We start from the raw sequence: 14,332 nt of genomic DNA, 5'->3' as shown, positions 1-14,332 counted from the left end.
ACAAAATTAACCTCTACACATGAAACCTTTATTCAGCAGCCCCATCTCAGGGGTTTAGCACCCAGAACTTGATCTTTCTCACTCCACTGAGTCTCTGCTGAAAGCTGCCCCACCAAAAGGACCAACTGAGGCAAGTCTTGTTAATTTGATTCTTTTTTATATTAATATGAAAACAGGCACAGATCTTGACAGCTGTGTTACTATTAAGGAAATAACTATTATATATTGCTTCCCTTGATCATATAGCTCAATTATTCTGCTTACAGTTGTTGAATGTGAAAATTCTAATTTCATTCCAATGAGGCCAAAGGAAGGCTCAGGAAGGAGTACAGGCACATGCAAAAGAGAGATTATTACACCAGGTCACTCAGATAAACTGAAATAATTGCAGAAAAAAGATGAAAACTTTTTATAACACATGTATAGTATGGGTGTCATTTCGTCAGATTATCCTATCCCAAGAAGAAATCTGCAAGTCTGCTGGAGAGTGTGTGTTCTGTGGAATTAATCAAAAGTGTCTAGAAATGGCAATAGAGAAATCTATCAAAAAACTTCACTTTTCTGAAATATGCTAAAACTAAAAGAGGAGAAACTATGCTCAAGAGAGACTAGCGGGCGTCACACTCTCCCTTCCAAAAACACAATTAACTTTTCATTCATATCCTGCCAGGAGCAGAATTCTCCTCAGTGTTATGTACCAGTTCTTACAGTGGGACAAATATCAATGCTCTCTTCCTCTAGCATTGAAACAGCTTTGATATAACTGAGAAAGGAGGTATCACTGATTTCTGCCACCTCCCTGCACTGTGTAGTCTGTCCCAAGCCAAGGACACAGATACTGGCAGGCTCTGCAGCCTTCCATGACAGAAAATGAAGTGACCAACATAATTAAGTTTGTCGGGAACCCCTATGCTTGGAGGCAGATCAAGAAATGTAATGAAGCAAGTATGAATTTCAAAGTTCCTAGCCCAGTTCTTGGGAGGAAGGCATCCATAAGGGATTCAGGCCACTCCATCCAAGGCTGAGTCAGTGAGCAATCCATGGAACACAGGTTAGTTACCCTGGCAGAAGGCTCAGACTCTGCTAACTCACAGCAGCAGCAAGACAACTGCTCTGCTGGGTAATTAGCACTGAAATTGCATCACAGCCCATGGCACCCCAGAGCTAGGAGGTTTTCAAATCAGTGAGCTGGTTTATCCCATTTTAGTTTCTACCACCAAAATAGCTTACGATTTTACAAACAGGATTATTTTAATGAAGTCAGCTCAGATACAAATTAGAGCTGACCAACTGTTTGTGTGCACACCATGGATCTCAACATTACATGGCCAAACATGCCACACACAAGCCAGCTATTCACTAGATTAACTTCTAGAGGAATATCAAGCTCTCATTTCTCCTTCTCCCTCCACGCATTCTGTGGAAAAGGCTGTTTCTCTTCATGAGAACACTACCACTCTGCACTTCTATAAATAATTACATAAACATGATTAGATAAATCCCCTTCTTCCAGGATGACCCTCCTGCACAGTCCATTTTGAGTAAGTCTTAAAGAATGACAGCTAAATATTTACAACACTGGTAGTATTTGCCAAAGCAGTTTAGATGTTTCATAACCAGAAATAAACACATAAATGAAAATTTAGTAATCATTAGAACAGATTTATTCTATGGGATTATGTATCTCTAGAATTTTCAATAATGCATCAGGGGAATCATGATCATCCTGTTATCAGTAGACAACTAATCAGAACCAACCAGTAGAAAACACTTCAAGTTTAATATTGAAAAATTAATAAAGCAACTAGAAAAAGATCCTCTGACTACTATGTGTAAGAGAGCATAATAAACACCTGTTAGGCTCCAAGAACAAATCTATAGTTGAATGGTTTACCAGAACAATGATTAGCCTGTCATAAACTGCATGTAATGTAGACAATCACTTTATCAACTTTTCCTCTAAAAATTATCAAAAATTATATTTTTCTTTTATTTTTGACCTAGTAAACAAGGACAATGCTGTAATTCCCTAGGCAGCCAAACACTTCAAAAGAACAATGCTTGCTTAAATTTACCTCAATACATCCCATGTTAGCTTTTAAATGCTCTGTAAATCTATGATTTTGTGCATGCAAATGTTGATAACAGCAAGCAACTGAGCTCTGCTCTTCATTCCCCTTACAAACACACACTGCACTGGAAACACAGAAATATTGTTGGATTGACAAGGTTCAACATGGACTAGCAGAAAGCTCTTCTGAAGAGAAGACCACAAAATGCAATTACAAAGAAGAATTGTGTGCCAGCTTTTCTATGGTTTGTTCTGCTTTACTTTATAAGTTAAATGCAGAAACATTTAGCTACTATGCTGAGTAATCTGTAAGGCAACACTGGTTTGGTGTTTGCTGTTATTTTTTCATTTATAAAGACAAAACCTATCTTACAAAAATTGCAGAATGAAAACTTGCTGAAAACCTAATACATCAAACACAAGTCAAACCAAATCCAGAGCAGCAAATCCAGCAAGTCAGCCACTGATTTTCTGCAAGGGATTGTAAAATGTGGCTGCCTATGATGGTAGGGCCTGAGCTCAGTACTCAGCCTCATTCCTATGCAGTTCTTGAGAGAAACAGCAGATATGGAGTGGAATAAACCACCCCAGCAAACAACCCCCACCCCAAACCAGCACTTTCTCTGCTTTTCCTGCCAAGAGAAGGAAAACTGCAGCTCTTTGTGTGCATATGGATGGTGTTTGCATTGCCTTTGCATTTTAACAAATCCCACACTGATCATGACCTATACAGTGTATACAGAGAGAAAATTGATCTTTTTATATTCTGGAAAGTATTTAACATAGCAGTAATATACACATATTCTGTTATTGTTTGTCTCCATGACAATTCTAATATGAACTGTAAACTCTGAATATTTCTAGCTCTTCCTGAAGCAGGAGCATTATTAAGCAACTAAAGCCCTCTTTAATCTAATTGCACAAGTTAGCAATTCAATTTTACATTTGCTTTTTAGTTGTTCACATTAACCTTTAGACCCCCTAAATGAGAGAATTGTTTTTGAACTAAGAGCAGCTCAGTACTGTGTGAGCACCAACACTGCATTTCAAAAAGATTCAAAAAGTCAAAAAGATTACAAACACTTTCTGATTAAGGCTTAATTTTTTAACTTTGGGAATAGCTCAGTATTTATTTAAATTTAAATCTGAGATTTTTTCACTCCTCATTTCTAAGATTTTTCTCCATCAGCAGGATCCAGGATGGACTAGTTTAATTAGCAGAGAAAGTGTCTTAGGCCTCTCCAAATACTCTACAATACATGACTCTCAATATTTACTATCAGAGCATCAAACTCCACCATCCAAGATAAAATTCTGTCCTGCCTAGATTTCTCATGTAATCATATCTCAAAACTAGAGCACTGTCAATCTTTAAGAGTTATGAAATTCTCATTATACTCAGTTATTTGTTTGTAGTGGCATAAATAAACAATTATATTTAATAATATCCAAGCAACCAGTAGGAAAGCAAATGAACTGCATGGGTATAAGGACATTTTGCACATAAACACATATTAATCTCATATATATGTGGTATATAAATAAATAAATGTATTATCAACAATGCCCCACCATAACTAACATACCCAAAAACATGTCAGATCATCCACATGAATTACAAAATGAGTAGACTTGAACTCAAAACTAGAGAGAAAACACTGAATACATTGGCATTTTAAAGATATTTGTTAAAGCAGAATTAAAACTTTCTAGACCAGCTAAATGTTAGTAAAATATCTGAAGACAAAAAAAAGTACCACATGCAAAGCAAGTCACATTGTCCCTCAAATGAAAAAATAATGCAATATCTTCTCATCAACATATAACATTTTGCTCATGTGATACTCTTCAAAATCAACTTGCAAAGGAATTTTTTGGGAGTTAGTTTCTCATTCAAGCATTTTATATTGGTTGAGACAGGAAACAAACAAACAAACAAGTATAATCTGTGTCTCTAGAACAAGTGAACAGCCACTAATTCAACTACTATAAATATCAGCTGCATATCTAAATGCGCTGACCATTGGCGTCTACAGTGAATTAAGAAACAATTCTCATTATTTCAAACAAAAATGCCAGAATTATGAGACATAAGGCAATAAGAGAAAGGTAATATTTAATGTACTTCCTTTAGTCAGATACACATTTCAAAACTATTTCAGATACTTTGAATTCTTAAAAAGAAACCATACCTGATACTCTTCTGTTGTATCGGTTAACAACTGGAGCTGGAAAAAAAGAAAAATAAAATTACACATTTGTATTTATTATTACAAATATAATTAATTAATTGCATAATCATTATATACTTTCAGTACAGAAACCCCATACAAATCTCTTTTTTAAATGATCCAGTATAAAGCTTTCATCCATCTACTTGCCAGCCGGTAAGTTTTTATTCAAAATGAAACTTCATATTCCTGAAGGCCATTACATGCTAGGATGGATGGTAAGTAGTTTTGGCTTGGGTTTGGTTTTTTTTATCTAATTCTGAAAAAAACATACCTCTACACAGATTATCCAATCCTAACTTATCATCAGCCAGCAGCTGCATTTATTTGGTATTATTGCCAAGCACTGCAGCACTTTAGGTCAGCTGTACCTCCTTAAGGAGGCTCAAAAGCCAAAGAAGTTTTGGCCAACCCGTTCTGTGCCCCAGGCAGGGCAGGGCTCCCCCAGTCCCTGCAGCCCTGAGCAAGGCGGCCTCACACATTGAAACTGGAGAAGGCTGAGGTGCAGCATCCACTGCCTCCCTGCTCAAGCTGTAGCTCTACAAGGCACTTGGATTTTGGACTGGGATGAACTGCCTGAGTTCCACTGTGCACATCCATTCTGACATTACCTTCAGCAAACAGCACCTTTCCCCCTTTTACAGTAACCAAGGCACCGTCTTTGAGAGCTGCTTCAGTCTCAAAAAAAAACCCAAAACAAAATCTGCTTGTAAAGTTTCACCCAGAAAAAAATCAAAGCACTCTCTTCTCCTTCACCTTTAACAACCAACATCATTTTATTCTGACTGCTTCATGTTTTCCCACTTTTCTTCCCTTCAACATTTTTCCTGATACAACCTGTAACCTTTCTATTCCATTCTTTCAATATTTAAGTTAGAGCAGCCTTTATACCCCATCAAACCACATGCATCACCAGAGCCAGATTTTTTAAACACCCACCACGAAAATCTTAATGACCCCATCATTTCTTAGAAACTTTTGAGTATCTCAGCACCACCAGAATACAGAGAACAATGATTACTTAGCAAAGCCAGAAGAGCTCAGCTTCTTTGGAGCCCTTACAACCACCCTACATCTATATGAAAACACAAAACTGCAAATAATACCACAAAAATGAGATCAAAATTGTTATTGTGTATTTTTTTTTAAATAAAGGAATTCAGAAGAGGTTGGAGGGGAAAGGAATAATCAGGCTAATTCCATAGTTTTCAGCTAAATCTATTAACAGGGAGACAATGCTCAGTCTCAAAAGAAGCTCAGGATTAAATGCAACATTATTATGAATTTTACAATTTAGATCTAAACTTCTATAATATGACATAATCCTCATAAAAATAACACTGACACAGTGTTTCATACATCAAGCTTGAAGAGGTTCAAAAACACTGAATAACAAACCTGAGAATTCAAGTAACTTTCTCTTCAAACCTTTCAGCAATTTACGACAGCAGGGACCCTTCCTGCAAATAAGGGCAGGATTTATCTCACTTGCCAAAAGACACCAGGGATGGGAGAAGTTTACCCCACCTTAAGGGGAAACAGGGATTGGGAATACAGATCCATGCAGGTTTATTAAACAAACTCATGCATCTGAAAGTGTTCAGACATTTTGCCCTTTCTTAACTTTTCCTCGTGGGTCTGTCTGTGGCTGCCAGTGGTGACACAAAACTGCTCTGGACAGTAATTTGCCCCAGTAATTATACTCACATCTAACTGAGTAACTGCTCAAAATTGGCCAATTTGGACCTGAAGAAACAGGAAAATTCACTACTTTTATCCAGAGACCAGTCAAATGCCTACCAGTTCTCTAAGGTTTTGAAGAATGGGAAGACCGAAACAAATTAGTTCAGTTTCCACTACAAAGTCATTTATTACAAAAGATAATACTAAATTCAAAATGTAATTTGATATGTTTGCTGTACAAGCACCTCATCAAGGTCATAACAGTTTTCAGTAAATGATTAACCAGTCTCATGTACAGATTCAGATACTTTTAATCAACACCGTTAGTGAGTAAATACATTATTTCAGTTTCTATCTTGCACATACAGAATTTCTTCTCCACCTTATGACTTCTACACCCATTTCTTGCTCATATTTAAGAATAACATTTCATGTCTTTGAACAGAATTAATATACTAAAGAATACTCTGGTGTACTTTGGGCAACATAGAAAAAAATCCAACAACGATGTCTTCTTTTGGAATCTTGATTATTTTATCCCATAGCAGGGTTCAGTGTCATCAAAACTGCATCAAGTTTTCCAATGTTAAAAATGAGCAAAACACAGCCTTTTAAGGGCAGTTAAGAGACGACTATTATTCTGCCTCCACAAAGCTTTTAAGATTAAAATGATAGTTTGCATCTCTTACACCAGTGACAGTTCTAACATGTATAAAATTCACTTTTATGTGTTGTCAGATGACTATTTTTATGCTAAAGAGATAAAAATCTGGCATTTCCTAGTAGAGAAGATTAGTGAGGATTTTTTTCCTTCTGGCTTACCAATGAAAAGCTCTCTGCTTACGACTATTTTCAGTATTGCACAGTCATATTGCCAATCCTATGGCACCCTTGTGTTTTGCTATTGGAAGTACATGAAGGAAAAGCCTGGCATTGAGCACTGCTAAGAGAAACCTCTCCTGAAGGTCCCACACACACCTACACTGGTCTGTGGACAGATTCCAAAAAATCAGATGGGGTGGAAGGGAAAAATATATTTACTGTTAATACAGCCTAGCTCCTAGGCTGAGCACTAAAGGGCACCTAATTTAAAGCAATGGTGATGGACACACCAGTAATAAATTCCTACACCAGAGCAGCCCCCAGAGCACAACCCTGCCTACACTGTGACAAGAATCCAGTGAATCCAGCACTACAGGAACTTGTACCACTCAGAGATCTGCAATCTACAGAAACAAGATTAAACTGCTGCTTTGAAATAGGAAACAATTTTTGTTTTTTTAATCTCCAGTTAGAACTCCCCCCTGATGCACACTCATGGGCCACATTCAGTTTGAACAATGGCCCATGTCTCTGGTAATGATATGAGTGTTATTATACTTTAATTGCAAAAACCATAATGAGATGAGAAGATTTGGTTGTGAGATGATTGCATTGTAAACTCCCCATTATGTCAAAACCTCAGGTGCAGCAATATTCAAGTTCAAAATGTCTCATACCTTTGGCAGAGCTCCTGCTTCTACTTGGCTCATGGGAACCAAGACACAGTAATTGGGTAAACACAACAAAAACTGAGGTAAATTAAACCATTGTACCAGAAGAGAGCAAAACGGCCCAATTTCCTCCCTGGCAGCCAAAGGCAAGTGATTCTGGCACTGGAAAGGCAGATCAAGCTGTGCATTCCACACTTCTGCCAGAACTGACTCAGGACAATCATCCTACTCCACTGTTCAAGGAAAATCAGGAATGTCTGCTGAACATGTACGCGGCCTCCATACTGTGATTAGACACAGACTGAAGTAAGCACTAGATAGGAACACTTAAAAAGCTGCTTCAGATTGTCATTATATTGATTTAATAAAAAATATTTTAATAAATTGCATAACTAGGTCAATACTATACATTGCAGAACTTAAATTCAAAAACGTGCATTACATCAGTAATGCTACAAACAGCAGTAGTACCACACAATTAGTGGCTACTACTAACTGTACTTCCACTTCCTAGTGGCTCCATTTCATTGGGTTTTCTCACTTGAAAACTTAGGCATGTAAATCAGACACTGGGATTTTAAATTTTTTTTTAAATACTTTCCATAAGTGACAAAACATTAATTTCTCCAATATCCTTCAGTTTGCTTTGGCATTGAGATTTACTTTGAAATATCTAATGCTCAATTATGGCTCACTATATTTAACTCACAATAGTTCTGACTGTGGTTATAAGCAGGTATAAAATACAGCCCTATACGTGAAAAATGGACACAGATATTATTTTTTCTTACTGTTTTTAAGCCAAATCAAACTAGCAATTCCAATATTTAAGGCAAACAAGTGACAGTAGAACCACTCTTTACAACCAGACCTAAAAGCACACTTTTCCTGCAGTGCGTGGGCTCCCTTCTCTGTCATTGACTTTGAAAAGTGACTGGTAAAAAAAACCATCAGGCTTTTTTAGATGTACACTACTACCATAACAGGGAAAGCTGTTTCTCTACACTACTCACAAGCCTGAAATGAACAGAAATACAACCATCATTCTCCCAGCTACTGTTACCCACTTATTACACATCCTAATAAAAATTCTTATAGAAAAAGACAAAACTCAAAAGATCAATTCAGGGTCACAGGAAAAAAAAAAATATTCTGGAGCAAACAAAGGACTGGCATTCCAGGCATGACAGTTGAGTACAAGGTGCTATGGCTCTGTACAGGATGTACCTTGAAAACTTACTTCTCTTTTTTCACAAGCACTTTGCTTTTCACTATGATCTGTCAACATTTCCTAATTTCAACTAGGGTGAAAAAATCACACTGTGATTCTGAATACAATTTACAGTAGCATACTAAGTTAAGCTATTGTGCATACAAATATTTAATACAGATCTTCTATGTAATCTAATCAACAATTTTTGAAGGTTTCCTGATGAAAGATGGAGCAAAGCTTATAGTAGGTGGCATAAACTTAGTATGGCACTCAGAGTTCAAAGAGCATAAGCACAAAACACCAGCTTTATTACAACCAAGTAGCACAAATCAGTGATTTACAGAGTACTTTCCCATTGGATCATGGCACAAAATCATCCTGTGGGAAGAGAAACAAGAAGAGAAACAGAATGTAAACGGTTCTAATTTAACAAGTCAATTAAGTTTATCCAAACAACACATGAGTTGACACTAAAAACCATTAAAGCTGAAATAGCAGAAGGAGAGTGGAGTATAAATCTGAGGCGTGACTGTCTCTCTGGAATGCTGTATCAAGTTACGATAAGGAAGTGCCAGACTACAGCTGTCAAACTGTTTTTCTACACACCAAGATGTTAATGGACTTACATAAATAGGAACCACCACAACTCTGAGAAAACTCATCAATTCAAGTATCAGCTTTTTTAGGATTCCTGGCAATTAAAAAGTAATGCTAGAGCAGAAAGAACTTTCATCATCAGATATGCAACTGTACTTCAATAAATACCAATCTGAATCTTTTTTTTCAACAGGTAAGTAAAACAGAATTCCCTCTGACTGTTACCAATATAACAGTTGCATATCCATGATTTCCTTCAGGATGTCCTTGCTGGATAGTGGCAAATTCTCAATTACCCCTTCCACATTTCTACTTTATAAGGTGGAGACCACAGGTAAGGCTACAAACTACTTAGATTTTTTCAGAGGCAGCTCTGGAACCCAAGAAATCACCTCAGAGCTTCTCTCAGAAAAGCAGAACAGACAGAAACGGATCAGAGTTTTATAGACATCCTTTTATTTTCCTTTCTATTCCCTTTATTTTCCCTCCTATTCCTCTGCCTACCCACCCCCATAGAGGAGGATGGAAACTCAGAGCCGGGTTAGACAGGCAGGAGAGACCCTGATGGTGTCAGCTGAAGCATGCCAGACATTTGGAGGAAGACAAAAGGTCAGGGAACACTGGGAAGAAGTGAGTTTTCAGAGAACAAACAGAGGGAGGACAGAACACAGAACATTAAAAAATTAAAAAGTGGAAACCATGATCCACGATTAGGTACACACAGGCTTTGCTTTTCTGTAAAAGACTCTTACATCTATTAAGTTGGAAAACAATAAAAGTTATTACATTGCTATTAAACATTGTTTTCCTGTCTGCTGCGGTAAAAATAACAGAGACATAGACACCTTGTTATTTCTCAGTATTGAAAAACAGCTGTCATCAACAGCAAGAGAACAAAACATAAAAACAAAGTTGCAACATATCCTGGTCTCCAATTTAATTGATTTTCTTTTAATTTGTATTTAAAAATTACTGACAAAATGGAGAAACACTGTCTGAAAGTCTCATTTTAGAAGAGTCCCTGATCCTTGCTTTCCAAGTTTTTTAGAGCCCCTCTGATAGAAAGAATGTAGCAACTTCTGAAGGGAAAAGTTGAGTCAACAAGCAAAGCATTTATGTCAGTAAAAAAAGATGTTTATGAAGCTAAAACTGTTGTGCTATTTTGAGTTGGCCCTTTTTTTGTTTTCAAGTACAGTAGAAAAATGAATATGCACTCTGGAATGGACAGACTTTAAACAGCTGATCAATTCAAGAAAGAAATCATTGCTTGACTAACTGAAAGGAATCTGGTGAATCTTTGGTTATGATGGCATTTCTTGACTAAGGCCTCCAGTGTTGTTTGTTTTTAAATCAAAGATCCTTGTTTCCAGTGTATCCCTATTTCAATATTCCCTTTCCACAACTGAACCTGAGCAACCATGCATGGCACTACTTTCATTCAGAGATATTCATTCTCACAAATAAAGGACCATTACCTGCTCCCACAATTCAGGAGCTTGTACAGCCTGACTGAAGCCTGAGCCCAGGAGAACAAACACCTTCCAAGCAGCACTTCACATTATCTGACATTGCAATGGCATGACCCACACAGCCCTCTCCTATTTCTTGCTGACACGTCTCAGATCAAGCCAAACACAGCACTTTTTTTTTATTTTTTATGAGTGTAATCTATATTATGGAGATCAAAGAGATAGCAACAAGGCATGCACTTGCTTTACAGACATGAAATTAGAAAAACTCCTAGTGCTGAGGTACAATCTCAGCTAAAAGAACACATTTCACAGTGATTAAAGATATAACCATATGCTGATACTACAACAGAGGTTGTCAGGGACTGAAATGAAAGACTTGGGAATGTTTTCAAGTATTAGAAAGACAAATCTATGCACTGCACAGAGAAAGAAGGATGCTGCAAAAAAGCCAGGAAAGTTAAGAAGCAGCTGACAAATCTTCAAAGCTTTGTCAGAAGAGGCAAGACACTGGAAGGTACAACAAAGCAAGTGAAAAATGGAAATTTGCTTGGGCTTTAGGAGTAGGCTTAGAGAAGAAGGCATTTCAGAGAGAGAGAAGCTAAGGAGCCACATTAGTAATAGCAGAAAAATTAAGCTTACAAACCAAACATTAAGTAGATGATATAAAGAAAAGATCCTAAACATATTTGAATGTGACTTTCACTGGGATTGTGAGACAATGGAAAAGCCAGAAAAGGTCAAAGATGAGAATGAGACTGTGGAGAAACAGAAATATCACATCAAGAAGAAGTAAGTGCAAGTTTCCTTAAAATAAATGCTTCATACAGAAAAAGATATTGGCATCTTATGTAGGGAACCACATTTCCCAATCAGTAAGAAACATGGGCAAATCACCCCCATGACCAGATGCAGTGGCAGAGAACAGAAATCCTCCTCCTTTTCCAAGGCTGACTAACCCCTCCTATTCCACCAGTTCTGCTTTCAAACCTCACCTCTTTATTCACCAGTCTCCTGATCCACCAGAGATCAGAGATGGATGAGGCAGGAGGATTACTACTTCAGGGTACTTAGGATTTTTCAAACATCATGAAGACAAATTTTGTCTGAAATCTTTTCATTTGACTCTGACACACACAGTTCTTTTAAAGCAACACTTTCTGTATTTCAATTGGTTTTCACTATGGTTTTGATTTCTAAGGCTTAACTCCACATCCTCATAACTTTCGAAACATCAAATCCCAAAGACTTTTGATCAGATTTTTATCCTGTGCCTGGTTGCAAGGTGCAATCACTGTTACAAACTAACAAAACTTAAACGTCTTTCAGGCTTTTTGGAAAGCTGAGTTCCACCAAACATACTTGGAGGTCCTGGAGATAATTCCTAAATGAGTCATAAAAAACGTCATTTAACTATATCTAGCATATCAGTCTATTTTTATTATTTCCAACTGCGCCGCTTGCATAAATCTCTTTCTACAAAATAATTCACTGCATACAGGTGAATGCAATCTGAGTAAGCTCATATATGTGTGCAAGCAAAAAAAAAAAAAAATCCCAAAACCACCACAATAATGGAATCAGTCAAGTGAACGTGTTTTTCCATTTTCAGAAGCCTAATTAAAAGGCCCACCATTATTCTGAACATCTGAATGCAGAAAACATTGTAAAAAATAATAAGAGCAACAACTCACTGGGGGCCTCTCACAACAGGAGGTCAGACGCACCACAAAATTCCATAACTCCTCCTTAAGTGAGATGGTCCCTACATCAGCAGTCTGGGACATCCCCATCACACCCAGCTCACAAGGTCTGTTCTCAGTCCTAATCTGGTCTAGGTTTTCAAAACACTCCAAGCAAATTAATATTATCCTCAGGAACAGCACAGAGCCAACTTCTCTGAAGTAGGCATGTATTTAATAAATACCATCAATGAAGCCAGGAACTTTTTCTCAACAGTCTGGCCAGTAACTTTGAGAGAGTATTAGCCAGGCAATGTAACTATAATAGACAAATATAATCCAAATGCAGATCTGGGAGGAAATCTTAGTAAGTTAATAGGGATGAAGTGGAAAACGCTATCACTGGCACTGGTTTTAGTGTTTACACAGCCTCAGGAATAAGCAGCTGTAAAATTAAGTTTGAAAAGAGTGGAAGACATGCATGTGACAGCTATGCTAATGGCACAAGTGAAGCAGTGCATGGCTCCAGGTATTTCACACCTCCTGTCACTGCCTTTTCTACAACCTCTTCCCCCTGTACCCTCCCCTCACAACCTCCATTCTGCCCCAGAGGGGAAGACAAATGCAGCTGCAAAGAGAGTTACAATTCCACTCCCACAGAAACTCTCCTACTTTCAGTTTCTGTATCACACTTACCCTGCTTGTTTTTAAGACCTTTAACCAATTCCTACAACCAAGGCTTTACTTTGTGTCTCCTGTAATACACACTTTCCCAGCTGGATTGCTGCTCTCTCCTGACAGTGAACTTTGGGGTTACAGTGCACCCCTGATGTCCTTGTCATTCTCTACATTCCCCAGTTTTGTTCTACCCTACCTGTGCAGGATGGACTTTTCCTGGTACACTGCACAGAACACTTCCAAATCCCAGTTAAACACACATACACCTGTATATACACTTTTACAGGGCCTTTTCCAGTGAGCAACTCCTCAAATAACTCATAGATATCCTATATTTCAACTATTATCTGTCCTCTAGGCAGAGGCATATTTTAAGGCACAGGAAACGTTGCATGTACTCCTAATATTTTTCTAGGTACATCTGGCATTTGAGAAAACTTCAATATGGCATAATTCTGAATTTTTATTTGAATGTATAATGAAGAGTTGATTTCCTCCTATATGTAAAGAAATATGATGATGATGCACAGATATTCTTGTGGGTTAGCAATGAAAAAGAGAGAAATAAGAAAATTTTTGACTGCCTATCAGTTTTCACCAGAAACACAATTTTACATTCACTGCATTGTATTTTAAAGAGATTCCATCTGCTCTATCTGTAGTGCACATTAATATTCAGAAGACATCTGCAGTGTGCAGACCAAGCTTTTAATTGGAATCATGTCACAGCTACCATCACACAACACAGAATGTAAATGTTGGCTATCTGCACTTGGCAGCTGCTTGGCAGGCTCAGCATAAAGTCCTACTGAGACTGTCTTTAAATAATGCAGTATCAGGATATAAAAGCTATCTTGAGAAATCAAATATTGACTATCATATCCATAACTAATATAATTTACTAGCACCCTAAACTACTTATAAGCAAAATATGGTTCATATTCAGCCATAATTTTCAAAGAGAGACAACAAATTGATACAACTGAGCACTCACATCTTTCACTAGGATAGATACTTAAGCAAATTTAACTTGTACACAAAAGGGGACAATGACAATTGAACCTCAGTACAAACAAAATGGTGTAATAAAGCTCAAAGCATTTATAAAAATCTAAAACTCAAGCATTGCTAAGGACATAAGAGCACCTGAATAAAAATTCAATTAACAGGTGCACTCAGTGAATTAAGATACTTTTCTACAATGTCAGACTAATT

At 37.3% G+C, this 14,332-nt stretch overlaps 1 protein-coding gene across 1 annotated transcript in view; it reads right to left on the bottom strand.

Moving 5' to 3' along the window:
• Nucleotides 1-14,332, bottom strand: part of PRKAR2A (protein kinase cAMP-dependent type II regulatory subunit alpha) — a 60,029-nt gene that overhangs the window by 31,748 nt on the left and 13,949 nt on the right. The window contains exon 2 of the mRNA XM_058812840.1: nt 4,264-4,299. Within this exon, the coding sequence (XP_058668823.1) occupies nt 4,264-4,299 (36 nt within the window). The remainder of the gene's footprint in view (nt 1-4,263; nt 4,300-14,332) is intronic.

The sequence above is a fragment of the Ammospiza caudacuta genome, chromosome 12 (genome assembly GCF_027887145.1).
Source record: "Ammospiza caudacuta isolate bAmmCau1 chromosome 12, bAmmCau1.pri, whole genome shotgun sequence".
Taxonomy (NCBI): Eukaryota; Metazoa; Chordata; class Aves; order Passeriformes; family Passerellidae; genus Ammospiza; species Ammospiza caudacuta.
Note: the sequence above shows the minus strand (reverse complement) of the source record. Positions and strands in the feature narration are given on the sequence as shown.